Genomic DNA, 15,925 nt, shown 5'->3' with positions numbered 1-15,925 from the left:
ATTGTTTCTTGAAAGTGATGTAATGAAGTCATCTTCGCTATTAGCGATCTTTGAGGGGATGGCAACTTCCCCCTATTACATCAGCGTCTTACTGTAACTTGGTCGCACTTTCACCAGTACACACAATAACAACAAGGTAATGTTCAATAAAGTAATTATACAATCTGGTCTAATTATATAATCTATAATCTGGATTTTAAATCCCACTGAAGGGCGAAAAACAAAACAAAAGGATGGAAACAAACAACACGACCCATTATCGTATATGTATATATTTAACATTTATTTAGGTTTAAATGTGGTTGCCATAACAACACAATAAATAGATCCTTAGTGATATCACAGACCACAGCAGTTTTGGATTCACAAGAAATAATACTCGGGGGAGCATTCACAGTTACAACACTGAACAACTAAAGACAACAAAGCTCATTTTCACATGAAGCGATTACTGGCATTAGTGGAGAGTATGGCAGGATTCATCACAGTGGTGTCAAGACATCTGCGGTGTTGCATATTCATGCACTACAAGCCTGTGTCACATACACAGGGTATAAATGAACATTTCTTTTCCATGTTAGTAGATCTGAATTTTTAGTAAGTGGCATACCAGAGTGCAAAAACAGAAAGTCCCTTTTCCACCCATCTTTAAGTGAAGCAGACTGAGGCTGACCTGTGGTCGGACGGGAAGCTTCCCTCCTGCAGTGGTGATCAAACAACATTCAGCAACAATTTTACAATGAAGAAATGTTTAATTACATGGGGCCACAACACGGCGTCGACTGTCGATCGATCCTGTAGTGCAAAGTCACATTGTGTTAAACTTCTACCAGCTGTGACAACAATGACCACATATGAAAATCAAAAGAGATAAAAATCAGTCGGCGTGAGACATGAATTCAATACTGACAATACAGTCATTTCTGGTGCTTGTTGGGTCCAATCAGAAACAGAAATATTTAACACAACATTTCTATAAAAGCACAACCATTAAAAAAAAACAACAACTGAGCATTCTTTGTAAAAATAAAATGTAAAAATAAAAAAATCTAAAATATCTTATAAAATATGATGAGCTCACAACTAATATGAAATTAAAATAGAATATATTTGGTCATTGCAAATGTTTTCTGGCTTTGCCACTTTTGGATTGAAAACGGGGAATGAAAACATTTTACGCAGCTATGAGGAAATGCAATGGAACATTTTCATTCAGTTCATCTAAAACTCAAAATAAGGGAACAAGACGGCCTTCAGGTGAAGTGCAACACTTCCGTTGTAAACAATTAGAAATATTTCCTGCAGTGACAGTTAATTTAATGGTGGAGGATCCTAAATAAAAAAAAACTTCATGGCAATTTCCACTTCTTTCACATTTGAAATTCATTTTGTCGTAAAAAAAAGAAGAGATACCATCATTCCAAACCTCTTCAGTACAGAATCCTGTATATTCCCAAACACACACATTACATCAACCGTTATCTACACCGACAGCATTATGGGACACCTTGTTCTTTCATACACACTTAAAATCAGCTCTTTTTGGGTTAACCTCAACAGTAACATCAGCAGCCTTCCTCTTCTCTCTCTCTCCACATAAGCTTATGGTGGTAAGGCAGTCTGCATGCTGGGAAAGCTGGAGACGTCTAAGGCAGCCAATGAACGGAGAGCAACAACATTTTCTTCACATTTCCACCTTTGAAGGAAGGATGAACCAGACATAAACTGGCCAAACTCACCTCAAAACAGGCTACAGACGACTCTCCGTTCGGTTTTCAGTCAACTGTGCAGACTGCTTTCTGTCTCCTCTCACAGAGCATTTAGTGTCATTGTGGGGTAGCTAGGTTTGCTTCCAAGTGGTGCGCAATAGACTTGGGGATGTTTGAGGGTTGGGTGCCGGAGAGCGAATATAGACGTAGCTGGAGCAGGTGAGGCTACTCGAAGGTCCAGACCTCCAGACTGTGGATGTTGAAGTCCTGCTGGGCGGAGAGTGGCTGGTTGTTGAAGGTAGCGCATTTGGTGGTGGTGCCTCGGTACAGCTCAGCGTCCAGCCACAGACCCAGCTGACCACTGCAGAAGAGGGGTCAAAAAGTTAGAAATCAGGTGTACATTATTTGATGGCAAACCCTAGGGTTTAGATTACTTATATACATTTGTGCTTGGTCACAAAAAAACACATTAAACAAGCTAGTAATTTGCTGTGTAGCTGGTAGATCTCCTTACCCTCCTCCTCCCATCTGCAGAGAATCAATATTGCCCTTCACAAAGTAAGAATTCTCCCCCGTCCAGCGGTACACCTGAAAACACAGAGTGAATGATGGCTGTTGATGTGAAGAATAAATACCCAAACTTAGTTCTAACTTAGTCCAACAAACCTTGATCTCAGGACAGAAGCTGTAGAGGAATGTCTCTCCGGTGCCGTAGCAGTGTTCACTCACTCTGAAGGGATGAGTCGAGAATGCCCCAAATATCTGTGATAAGAGTCAGATTCAATCTAAGGGTGAAAAGACTCGGAACAAATACTCATAACTAGGCTTTAAGAGTTTCAGCTAGTAGTTAAATCCCCTGTGTGAATCTTAATGATTAGGGGAAATCTGGAATCCTTCTGTTAGGACAAGTTTTTACCACAGTGTATTTTCTGATACCACCACAAGGAGGCACCAGTCAGAACTAAACCTAAAAAACCCATGTGTTGCTCTGGGGAGGCCCTTGACAATGTTAAAAAAAAAAAGAAAAGAATTATTTGATAAAATAAGGATCCATCCCCTGAATTGGGACGCAGCGACAGACATGTTTGAATGTACTGGGCGGTTGCATCTAAATTTAAACCCCTTGTAATATAAGAAACACCCTAACTAAACAACTGTGAGAACCACCGTTTAAATTTCAAGTTTTTCCATTACATTTGACTATTACCTTTTAGGATGCAGGAAAAAAGAATCTATGCCGGAATACATATTTTTATGTTTCACCAACGGCTGTGTTGTTGGAGGAGTTGTTTAATAATGTATCTAAATAGTTATTTAAGTTCGCTAACATCTAACTTCATATCTAGTAGAAATAGTAAAAATGCATAAATTAGTTGTGTTCTGTAAAAATATATTCTTGTACGTTTTTGAAAAATTTAAATTAAATCAGGACGTAAACACCAACCTTGCCAGGTGTTTGTGTAGTCGTTCAGTTATTAATAATAAGAAAAAACAACAATCGCCATCTGTGTATCGAGCCCATACACACCGTCTACTAATGACCAGTGGCCATTTTATTTGGCTGCTATTCACCTTCTGTATTATCGGCCAGCGAGCCCCCACTCATCTACATACTGTATCTACCTGGTTATCCATGTCTTTGACGACCAGCAGCACAGGACTGTCCACGTCTGCCAGGCTCCTGTACAGCGTCTTCAGGCTGGTCCCATGTTTCACAGTGCTGTAGGCCAGTCTCCAGGGGTAACCCTGCACACGGGCTGGCAAGCGACAGGCAAGCTGGAGGGCAAACAGATCATCAGATCATTATGAGACTTACTGATCAGTAAGCTCTTCCTCAAATTGTAACAATTTCCTTGTCAGTAAGAGGGTTACGTGGTTCGCGTGGTTAGCAGCCAGCTGGAGGTACCTTCTCAATGTGTGTGTCCTGCAGCAGATCACTGGCATCACTGAGCATGGGTAGGGCATCCACAGACAAGTCTCCGTCACAGCTGCCGAAGCTCTGCCTACGCTTTGCCTCATCAATGGTGATGATCTTAGGAGCAAAATGAGCATATAAGCAAGTCAAAGAGAAATCAATGACACAAAGACTTCACTGTCTATGTAAAACATGGTATTAGTCATAAATGAAGCTCATAACACACTATAACAGTCTGTGATGCCTGCTTTTCAACTGAGATTACCTCCCAGCTGCAAGATGCCGGGTCACTGAAGAAGTTGTCTATCATGTCCAGCTCATCTTTCTCCACCACAACAAAGCCCTGCTCTCGTGCCTCCTTCCCATACACATCTGGAGACCACTGGACAAAAAATGCATACAGATGGTCCACCCTGGAACACACAAACACAAAAAGGCACACTGCCATCTTACACACATTGTAGTACAATATCTGCGTTTGTGGTATTGCTGGATTTCAGCATGTCAATGTACTGTAAGGGTGTTTATTAATGTAAGAGCTAACAATCACCTCACCTTTCTTGTGGCACTGCAAACCAGTACTCTGGCTGCTTACCCCGGCCCCCAAATGAGTGGGCGGGACTAGAGGTCATCCCAGAGGCAAAGGACTTCCTCATTGGCTTTCCCACTTTGAAGCACAGGAACATAGGTGGGTTTTTGCTCTTCTCCTCCGATGAGAAAAGCATGTCTACAGAGGATGGGACAATTAAAATAAATAGAGAAATGGAGGTTGGTCAGTATCCAGTCACAATAATTGTGACAAATGAGGTTAATATCTAGTTTATGATTCCTGCCTTCTATTGGAGCCTGCATCCTCTCCAGCAGCCACGACTTCACTTCTGCCTCATAGGTTTTCTTCCGTCTCTCCTCCTCACTGAGTTCAGCGCCACCTGCTGGTCTGTCTGGGCTTCCTCTCTTCGGACTACAGTCCCCAGGGACCTCCGAAGCCTCCTTCAGACTCAACTTCCTGTTTTGGTCCACTGGTGCGCTGATTCTTTTATCATGCGCATCATTTAGCAGCTCTTCGGTCCCTTTAGGTTTCATATCTTTGGTTTCAGTTACCTCACCCTGTTTTTCAGTCTCAGAAGAGGATTGTATTGACTCTCCATCCTCTATGGAGCTATTCTGAGCTACACCCTCATCCTCTTCATCATCCAGCTTCCCTTTAGTTTGACCAAGTATCGACTTGTCCTGAAAGTCTCCCTGTCCTGGGCAGCTTGGTCCTAGTTCCTGTTGGTCCCTGCTGATGATGCTGGGTGTTTTGGAGGACGTCCCCTCCGCCTCTTCAGTGCTCCCATTGACAGTAGGCTCCAACTCTGTGAATCCTTCGTCTGACGGAGACTTTTCTGTCTGCTCGCCCTCTGTGCTCCCTGGTTTTAAAATGATCAAACTTGTGTAACATCAAGACATTTTCATTATCAATCAATCTGCAGAGGTTTTTGGTCGATAAAATAATAGTGCAAAATGCACAATAATGACCCGACCAACTGTTTACAATATTCATATCTGAGAAGACGGAACAAGTGACTTTTCATGATATTCCCTTACAAACTGACTTGAGCAATTAATCCAACTTATCATTAATTAACTATCAAAAAGGGTAATATTCTGTCAATAGACTAATTAATTAATCGACTAATAGTTTCATCTATATTTTATATAAAATTGTCAGTAAATTGATATGAAAAAAAGACTCAAGAATTGATGACAGAGAAGTAATCTAAATATTAAATTCAATAAATATGTGGTCACTTTCATTCATTAAGCTGACACAAAACATCAAACAACACCCAAAAATTGTTTCAGCTGGTTTTGGATAGTACAGATTGAACAGATTTAAGCAGAAAGTCATAACCCAGAATTGCCACCATTTTGAAGTTTCACTCATTGCTAAGATTAAGAAGAGACTCAATACAGTATGCTCCACCACACGTCAACATGGGATGATATGACGTTACCAGTTTCTGAGAGGGTCGATTCAATGTTGTCCAAGACGATTGGTCGCTTCGGATCGAGAGCTTCATAGCGGCTGAAGGGGTTCAGATCCCGCTCTGAAGGCAGTTGCTCCCACTCGCCAGGCCTGTACACAGGACACAAATCCTGGGGTAGGTCTCTGTGGGGTCACGGGGCATCACACATACCGCACCGCAAACGAGGATGAAAATGAAAAGGGAACAAAACAAAAAGAAAGACAAGGTCCAACAGAAATTATAAATGACCAGAATGATATAAAACAAAAGAAAACAAAATAACACGTGATGTAAAATAATTAATGAATCAAAAATAGAAAAATGAATGAATGAACAAGTCAGAAAATTGCAAAACTAGAACAACTTCCAGTGGAAACAAAGGTGGTAAAGAGGCAAATGTGAAAAGTCCTGAAAATCAAAAGGGTTTTGTGTTTTATTGTTGACAAGAAGAAGAAAACTAGAAACTGGAAGGAGGAACAAGAAAGGAGGAATCAGGTATAAGGACTGGAAGAAGAACCAAAAGAGGGAAATGAGGAAAGCGAGCTGGTTAGAGAATCTCTTACGACGGCAGAGCATCTTTGAGCTTCATGCGCGACACGTCGTCATACAGCGCCACAGAGACGACCTCCTCCATGGGGCAGATCAGGCCGTACTCCTCACAGCCATGCTCGATCACCAGCGGGTCGGACTTGTGGGGGTCAAACATGATGTTGTTGGGTGTCACGATCAGCACGCCTCCCACCACTCCCTGCAGCAATGACATAACACACAGAGACACTGCAGTGCTGAGAGGGGGGCAGTGACACCACATATAGGTCAAAAACAAGCAAAACACAAGAGTGGTGATCGCTAAATACAATTTGAATTAGGTCAACATTTTAGCTTACATTTTATTACACATAATAATATGTGTATTTATTTATCTATTCACTTTTTGTGTCCATCAAAATTAGTATTTATACTTGTAAATGACTTCAATTGTCACAGATTAATTTGGTCAATCCACTACAAAATTAAGCGTTTCAGCATTAATTTGAATCATTACCTGGCATCATTATATTTTCTAGGCTTCTTACCATCCCATCGGTGAAATATTTGCAGCTCATCTTGATGAATTTAACCGTTGCCGGGCTCTCGTCCTCTGAGTTTGGGGAGAGCTCACGCCGGATGGACTTTGCTGACATGCAGTTTGAAACGCCATCCTGAAGGAAGTTCAAAGCACAGATCAGAGCTCTGAATGTTAAGCTTGTATGTTTTAAAGAGTACGATCGCCATGTGGTTTCAGTTCTCATCAGCCTTTGATTTTAGACCACCAGAGACAGACGTCTGATACACACTTTTAAAATAACTGAAGTAACTTTTTCTCTTGACTGCCAAAAAGATGGTAGATTAAATTACCTTCTGTTGCAAAATATTCAGTCTACACTGTTTATGCACACTCCATTAAAAACTGCTAAGTCATACCATGGATTACATTTGGAATTCATCACGGAGGATGGCAGAATTTGAATAATAAATAAAGGAACATTTTGTAGCATCAGAGCCACAGTTTTACTTAAAAGTTGGAGCCAATTTTGGACAAGTTTGAAAACACACAAGAAAGACTGTATGTACTCCTGTTATATTACCTAATTAACCAAAGTTTAACACCTAAGATGATTGGTGGAAGACACATTTTTATCAGTACCTGATGTTTCTGATAGACCCTGAAGTATAATTACACAATTATCCCAAATGAAGCAAACAAAGGTGGATTTATATGATATTTGAATTTTTTTACATTTTTGGACGGTTTCATAGTCAAGATTTAGACAGAAAATATAAGAAGACAGAGGGAGGATGCTTTTTAACCACCTTTTTAACAAATATGTCCCTAAACGGTTCCTGTAAACTACTGTATAATGTTGTGTACTCTAAGCAACATGATGAATCATTTTCTACTTACATGTGAGGCACTCTCTGACAAGCCATTTGTGACGGTGGGACCAGAGGAGCTCGGAGACCTCGGGTCAGTTTCTGACTGGCTCACATCAGGGACAAACAGCTTCTGTAATAATGATGGACAGCCAACGGACAGCGAGTCAGAGGGGTAATGAGGGACATTACTGGACGGTGGTTCGAGTTACTGCTGAGGTTCTCACCTGACCCGGGTAGACACTGCGAGAGAAGAGCTTGTTCAGCTGGACCAGCTTGTTTGGCGTGATGTTGAACTTGAGTGCGATGCTGTTGAGGGAGTCATTAGGTCCCACCTGTAACAAGACATGAACTCCTCTGTGATAATGAGTCTCTACAGGCATGCTACAAAATACTAGATGATGCAAACTACCACCATTCTGCTAATAAGTCAGCATGTTCTTTAAACGTGTCATCACTGTGCTTTTACTCACAATGACCTCCACCGTCCCTGGTGGCCTCCTCTTCTCCCTCTTTGCCTGATTGTCACTTTTACAGCCATCATCTACAAGGGAAACAGAAAATGAGAACAGGATTTTGCAGACTGAGGACAATGGCAAATTCACAAGTATCATAAGGGAAAAACAATAAAAAAACAATTATTCATCTCCTCTAAAAGATGAATATATGGTTTCATGCTGTCCATCTCATACTTTCTAGGCTGCTAACACATATATTTCTAGTAATCCAGTGATTCTAAGTTTCTACAATAAACAGTGAAAATGAAAAACACCATCCACTGAGGGCGGTAAAAAGAAATACCCCACAGAGATGACCTTCTAAATATCCTGTGGTTAATTTCCTTTTGAGACAGTACCAGTGCTTGTTTGTCCCCAACTCATTATCCAGCCTTAAAAACACTGTCCCACACATGCTGAAGCAGTTTTCATAAACACACACAAGCAACCTGACCCTTGTAGTAGACAAGGTCCACAGTCAGCACTTTCTTCTTGCCAGTAAAACAGAAGCTATTAGTGTACCACTCCCCGACTGCGTAATTACACTGCTGCCTCCTCCATGGAAACAGAGGGCATGACTAAGCATTAGACAGCCAGACTCCAGCAGTATCTGCTCTTTACTGTACCGAGCATCAAAGACAAGACTGCCGCTTATTCACTGAATTCATACTGGGCTGTGACTGGTACTATATGTATATGCTATGAAGCATTGTAGGCTATGGATTTTAGCCGGATGCGTATATAACCTAAAGAGTTATGTTTTGTTTGTCTATTACACTGCAGAGCATCATATTTGATTTGATGGGCTGCAGGTAACAATGATGTGGTCATATTAAAACACATGCTGCAGCGTTTACACAGCTGGCTGACGCACTGCATGCATGACAAGAGTCTATTATCACAGTCAATATGATGGAGTTGGTGTTGATTTATGCAACATGTGATAGCCTGGTGCATAATGCTCATAATGTAAATAAGAAAACCAACTTAAAGTGTAATTAATTAAAACAGCACATCACTCTGAGCTGTAGGAATGACTTTAGGTTAAACTAGGTTTATTGTTGGGCAAATATGAAGCTGTAGATATGTTCTGACAGTTAGCTTACACTCACACTATTCCATCAACAATTCATTGCTCTCCATTGACTTTGTATTGCGTGAAGGTGCCTCCTTGTCATTTCCATCTGCTAGCAAACAATAGAAAAATGCCTAAAAGCTGCTGTGTGGTGGGATGCACTACCAACAGGGTGAAGAATCCAGAAATACATTTTTATGAGCAGCCAATCTGAAAAAACTAAGTCTTTAGGAAGACAAAAGTAGAAACAGGCAGGATGTGAGGCATCAGTGGGAAAAATTGGATCCTGACACTCAGTATGTCAGTGTATACAGACAAAGTGTAGAGGCTGAAGCTAAGCTAACTAACTAAGTTATGCAAGGCCTGGTTTTGATCTTTGTTAGCTTAAATGATGATCTTAACTGGTGATTTGACCAAATAGTTATAAATATCAAAGTATTTCACGTCTGGCCATTCAGAGGGCCTGGTTTTCAGAGTATGACGCGTTGCGTAACTGAGCTCATTTTAATTTGATGTCATTTTCAAGCAGAAATTTAAGGGCATCATGGTATTTCTATTGTGATTTAACAATATTACCAACTCTTACTACTCACAAACTTTGTGAATACAACGCCTTTAATGTTATCATCTACTGCAAAACAGTACAGGATAAAGGTTATGCAACTTCCTGTATAAAACTGCTGAGGTCGTTCCCAACACAGAGGACCCCTGTGCTGCAGATCAGTCATAGGTATTACAAACACCACCAAGTACACATTTTGCTTGTCTAAAAGTGGGAAAACCCATTTTGTTAAGCCAACAAGAGCTTGAATACTTCTGTAGTAGTAGGAATATATGATTTTGCCCTGCTGGTATAAGATTTATTTCTAATTAGGTGGTAAACCTGCTTTGAATGGAGCCATTAAACCAAAGCTCACGGTAACTGCCATGATAGGGGACTCTGACTAGACTATTTCTAACTTAATTATAATTCTCAACACTAACAAATAGTACTAGCACCAGTACTCAAGTAGAGCAGAGCAGTCCCAGTTCTCCAGTTGTCATAGTAACATTTTATATATATATATATATGTAGGTACAGCAAAATGTCAGTGGAGACGTTTAATCAACCTTTAAGTCTACTGACAATAACAAACTGAACATACAGATTGCATTAAATAATATACATGTTTATGAGTAATGCTATTCTATACATGCATGCTCTTTAAGGGTATCTGAAGCCAATAAGAAGCTTCAGGTTATGTTCTAACATCTCGAGTTATTTATACATACTGCAGCTCTCCTCTGAGTTTTTGATGCAGGTCTTACCTGAGCCTGCAGGTGGCTTTGCTGTTATTCTCTGTAGGTCTGTCGTCTTGTTGGGGTCGCTGTCATTTGGGACGTCTGGACAGGAGATGAACGCCTGGCTCTGCTCATTCACATTCTTCTCTGATTGGCTCTGCTTGAGCTGTCTCCGCCTCTTCAGCCTGATGCAAGAGGAGACGGACATATTCACATCTTTTCATTACAAAAAATAAAGAGAGCACAGGAGTGTAGATGACCATTTGATCACTTTTGTTACACTAACAAACACTTTATAACACTTTCAGGCGGAGATCAATGTATGTATGTAAAGACTTGGGTACATAAAACATGATAAAACACATAAAACCTTGTGTTACAACATAAACCAAGAAGAGAAATCTAAAAACGTGTATGTTTACAAATCCAAGTTAAAATCATCAACTCCCTCCTGATAAGCTTTTCAAATCCCCTCATATACACAATTGTTGACTGTTTCCACAGCCTGGGAATATCTTGTTTTGATACTATCAGGGCTGGGGCTCTTATTAGTCTTGGTTTGATGTGTGACGAGTATGTGCATGAAACCCTGCACATCAAGTTCCAGCTGTGGAGGGGTGGAAACTTTCATTCTCATCTGATCAACTTGTTCTTTAAAGTCATTGGTACCAAATCTCAGATGAGATAATAGATAATAAAATGATCAGCTAGCTCCTTGTTTTATTTAAAACTTATGACTTGTGCTAACATGCTTGTTTGTTGTCTAAATTCATCAAAACTTCAGTTGTGAATTCAGACCTTCTGTGCAGGTGCTGCTATTGTGCTCAAAGTTATCGCATTGAGCTTAAACTTTTCTGTCTTTACTTTGCTGCGTCAGCTGTATTTCCTCTCAAACAGTCCTTCCCCCCTGTTTAATCATTAGGTAAGGGAGTGATGTAATAGCATCACCAGACTCTGTTGGGGTTCATTAAGGGGGGAACACTGCAGTGCAGTGGAACCACAGGTTAGTGGTGCACTTAAGGATAGTGCACGCTCCATGAGCCCAACTGAAACCTTAAGTGTGGATATGAGTATGTTAAGAAGAGATAAGACCAACTTGATTTATCATAAGCTTTGAGTGATAGGGACAGTGTTGCCCTGCGCAGCCCCGGGCAAAGGAGGAATAAAAGAAAAGCGAAAAAAGAGAAGCGTTTTAAGTATTCAAGTGCCTTAATGGACAGGCAAGAGTGGGTCGATAAGACTGCAGACAGACAGAGTTCAGGCCTCTCCCACAGCCTCGGGTCACTCTCCCACTTGAACTGATGCAGCACACATCTGGCAGTGAACGAGAATCTGCAGACACACTCTCAACAGCACCGTCTGTTTCACTCTGGTGCATTTGGCATTTCATTCTCTCCCCTTCATCTTACTATTTTACTTCTTCTCTCTCCTCTAGTTTGTAACCAGTGTACCCGTTGCAGGCATAATAACAGAGAAAGCACAATACTGGAAGTAACAAGTGAAAATGGCAAAACAAACTAAAGATAACCTGCTCTTCTACTTACAAAACTTGGCTTAATTGTGTTTTTGCAGTGCTAACAACAGATTTTAGATTTAGATTTTATGCCTCAACAACTCTCTCTTTATAACACTGTTGAACAGCAAATATGAAATCTCTACAAACGTATTTTAACTATGTACAAATATACGACACTAAATAATTATGTACATATTCACACCCCCACTCAAGACAATAGACACCTACTGCAGTAATAATCCTTCAGTCTAAAATAAGTAATAATAAATAAGTAAAATGTAAAATATGTTGATGTTCAGATGAACTTTGAGATTGTTATTGTTGTTTTGTTTTGTTTTACTTGTCAATCGATTGAAACTGTTTTCAGGTTTTGTATATGTACGATTTTGATGTAATTTTATTAATGGATGCAATGTTAATGTAACTTTATTGTTTACTACATGAAGTGTAAGTGCAAACATTTTTGACTATATGTATTTCATTTGAATATGGACCCCAGGAATGAATGGGAATCCCAATAAACAATAAATTTGAAATCTCCATGACATTAATATTGTTGTTTTTAGGCTATTCGTGTTTTACTTTAACTATAAGTTTGCGGTTGTTGTGCTGGAAAAATAAATTGTCTCCTAAATCGCAGTTCTTGAGCAGACACTAGTAGGTTTTCCTTCAGGATATTTCTCTATTGCAACTCTTATTTTACCCCCAACTTTCTTGCGGCGCGGAGTCATCCCCAAAGCGCGTTGCGACCACCACCAGGGTTCTTGATGAAAACTGTGCGTTTCAAAGGCCACAAAGGATAATTTAGGTCTCATCAGACCAAAGACCTTTTTTCCCCACTTTCACATTCTCCCACATATCTTTTGGCAAACACCGGCCAGGATGCTGTGAACAGCCATTCAGCTGTGATTGGTGAAATTACCAAGACAACAGCTACTTCATGTGCAGCGTCTCTCTATCTCAGCTGCAGCGCTCTGCAGCTCCTTCAGGCTTGCCATGAGCCTTTTGGAGCCTAGTGTTTGTGAGCAGCCTGCTCTGGGCAAATGTACAGCTGTGCTATAATATTTCCATTTTAAGCCCGATCTTATTGTACTTACAGTATATTCAGTGCCTTTGAATTTTCAGTAACCTTGTTGCAAATTTTTTAGGAATATTACTTTCTTTTTTCCAGGAAACTGACTAATAAGCAGTTGAACTTTCCAAATATTTAACCTAAAAACTTGTCACACCTTCATATGATCTCAACTGTAATGTTACATGCCATATTAACGATGTGAATACTTGCACTTATTTTGTGTTTTGTATTTCTACTTCATTTACATCAGTTTGTTCATGTATTTTTCACTTTTACATTAGAATATTGTTTCTGTTGTTCAATGTCAAAAACATCAAATTACATGTACTGGGGTTAACTATTGTAAAAGCATGAAAAAAGTCAATGATGGGTTAATACTTGTTATTGGCACTGTGCTGCACATGTGTATGCTCCACAATGGCCTTTGCTCTATTTGTCAGGAAGCGAGGCAGCATATGATGCACCTAGCAGGAGGGCTACAAGTTATAGCAGTAGCTGTGTGGGGAGATAAGCCTGATTTTCCTTCCTGACATGTTCACTCCATCCATAGAGGCACAATATGGCTATTGGTCTTTACAGTAAAGGTCTGCATGAGTCTGATGTATTCATCTTGCACTTTTCCACTGTTGTTTTGCTGCTCACTCCCACAGGTTTGCACACTGCCTTTTCAGGAAAACACCACCTCAAAGTCTGCATCCCATTAACATTTAATGCACTGCCTGCCTAAAAATCAGAGAGCGACGCCATCACAAAATTATTTCTCTCCATGATGTAATATTTCCAACACAAGCCAATCAAATCATGAAAACACAAAGCGGTCACAGCCTGGACAAGTAACCTGAGGCATAGTAAGAAAGAATAAAGCCCATTAGGCTACACTGCATTACCTCACAACAAGTCCACACTCAGCAACTCTCATATATCAACAGCACTCTAACCACATGACTACTGCTCATCTATAAAATCAACTTATTTATCTGGTTTCGTGTACATTTGACTGTTCTGCCTAGGGGCCCTTCAGTTTCATACAAGCAACTGTTGACTTATTCTAAGGCATAAAACAAGTCAAACAAGTCATATTTATATTTCTCACGCTGTTATATACTGCTTATGTACAGACTATATTCTGAGTTCTACGACACATCTGTGTACACGTCAGAAAGAAAAGGACTGCTCTTTGTTCATGACCTGCCGATTGCTTGCCTGTCTATGCACCGTAGCTGTGACAAGCCTCTCTCCATATATTTCCTGTTATCATGTTTCACAATGCTGCCAAAATCCAATTTTGAAGTCGACATGATGCCAGTGGGTCAATTCCATGCAAGACCTCTGACGCATGACTCGGATTACATGGGGCTATATCGGCTGGGTGCAGCTCCGGGACAGGTGACTTAACAGGGTAGATCCATGATTCAAAAAAGGTGGGAATAAATAATTAGTTAATGCATCTTGACAGCAGAATGTCAAGGTGCAAATGTCCATGCAGCAAAATGGAAAAACCACAATGTCACTTCTAGCAACCAATGCACTAAAAAGAACTTGTTCATAAAAAGATTTTGGACTTTACACTTCAGCATGTGATACCTGGGCTGAGTGACATAAATATCACAAGAGCCAAAAGACTTCCGTCCAACAGATGCATATAATAATAATAATAATAATAATAATAATAATAATAATAACAACAATATCTGTTTGGGTTGGGAAACTTGCCCAATAAACCGGCTGGTTGATGCTCATCATTCATTGAAGGTCATGGTAACTGGACAGTCATTTTAGCTGGCATTCGAATATATTGCCAAGATCATTTTGGGAGAAACCTGACACTATAAGTGTTCTGTGACATTAATGTAGACATCAATTGGGTGTCATGACAGGATTTCTGTGCAGTAGATCAGTCACCTGAGAGATGCTCTACACACATATATTTGCACTTCCATTACCAAATGTTCTGTTTCTCCATATTGAGATTGTACAATTGCTATTCCTGTGTACTCTGTATATATATATATATATATATATATATATATGACACCTAATGCATGTCTGTCCGTCCTGGAATAGGATTCCCTCCTCTTTTTTTTGGTAGTTTTTCTTTATCCTAATCAAGGGTCTAAGGATTGTAAAACTGACTTAACTAACCCTACATGGTAACATAAGAAACCCTTAAAAACATCACGAATGCAAAACACACTATCTATACTCTTTATTCAAAGAACCACCTTGCAATTTATCATAAGCACAAAAAAACATGCAGATTAATGAAAGCTAAATGTTGGAGCTCATTACGGCTGCATGGAAAATAGCTAAATGAAATGAAAATGACATAAATTCAAAACAAACAAACACACAGAGAGTTCCTTACCTGGCAAAATATCCCGGCTTCCTGTCTCTCTTTTCCATCAGGCCAGGGTCCTAAATCTGCGTGCAGTCAAGTGCATTCATACAAACCATACACACAAACACAAACATCCGCACTCAGTGTGTCCAAGCCAGCAGACACAACTTTGGGATGATCACCTCTCACACTGTGCTCTCACACTTCTCTCTTGTCCTGCAGAGGAAATAAGCGGGGGATTAGCAGGCTCACCGGGTTCCTCCTCACTCAAAAAAAAGCCTAATAACTGATGGTGAAGCCTCATCAGCCTAAGTGGAGGGCGATGAAAGCATCCTATAATAAGCCTTTCAGGCTACTCAGCTGACAATGGCTGACCAACAGGATGGAAAATGCATCACTCTGCTGTAGAGGAAAGACACATCTGCTACAACTTAATGTTGCCGCGGTACACATGTGTTTTATTACGTTAATTATGCTTCAGTGTGTCTATTATTAGCAACATCGGTATGGGAATCCAGTTGATGTAAACATTCAGACCATCATGGCTACACTAAGAGCTAGCTGTAACCTCACAGGATTAAGCGAAAACGAAACAA

At 40.2% G+C, this 15,925-nt stretch overlaps 1 protein-coding gene across 2 annotated transcripts; it reads right to left on the bottom strand.

Moving 5' to 3' along the window:
* Positions 1-1,542: 1,542 nt before the first annotated feature.
* On the bottom strand, positions 1,543-15,394 carry ncoa7b (nuclear receptor coactivator 7b). Of its 2 annotated transcripts, none has more exons than XM_070925818.1 (16): positions 15,357-15,394; positions 10,428-10,585; positions 8,021-8,091; positions 7,775-7,882; positions 7,579-7,680; positions 6,710-6,835; positions 6,197-6,381; positions 5,622-5,776; positions 4,458-5,033; positions 4,180-4,351; positions 3,890-4,037; positions 3,616-3,741; positions 3,333-3,485; positions 2,376-2,471; positions 2,224-2,297; positions 1,543-2,070 (listed from the first exon to the last, which is right to left on the bottom strand). In XM_070925818.1, exons 1-16 carry the CDS (start codon positions 15,392-15,394, stop codon positions 1,935-1,937), a joined length of 2,424 nt encoding a protein of 807 aa, XP_070781919.1. In that variant the 3' UTR covers positions 1,543-1,934. The 2 variants fall into 2 exon arrangements, with proteins under 2 accessions (XP_070781919.1, XP_070781920.1); XM_070925819.1 differs by having other exon boundaries at positions 4,458-5,024.
* Between the last annotated feature and the right edge of the window lie 531 nt (positions 15,395-15,925).

This window comes from Enoplosus armatus, chromosome 19, assembly GCF_043641665.1.
Source record: "Enoplosus armatus isolate fEnoArm2 chromosome 19, fEnoArm2.hap1, whole genome shotgun sequence".
Classification (NCBI taxonomy): Eukaryota; Metazoa; Chordata; class Actinopteri; order Centrarchiformes; family Enoplosidae; genus Enoplosus; species Enoplosus armatus.
Note: the sequence above shows the minus strand (reverse complement) of the source record. Positions and strands in the feature narration are given on the sequence as shown.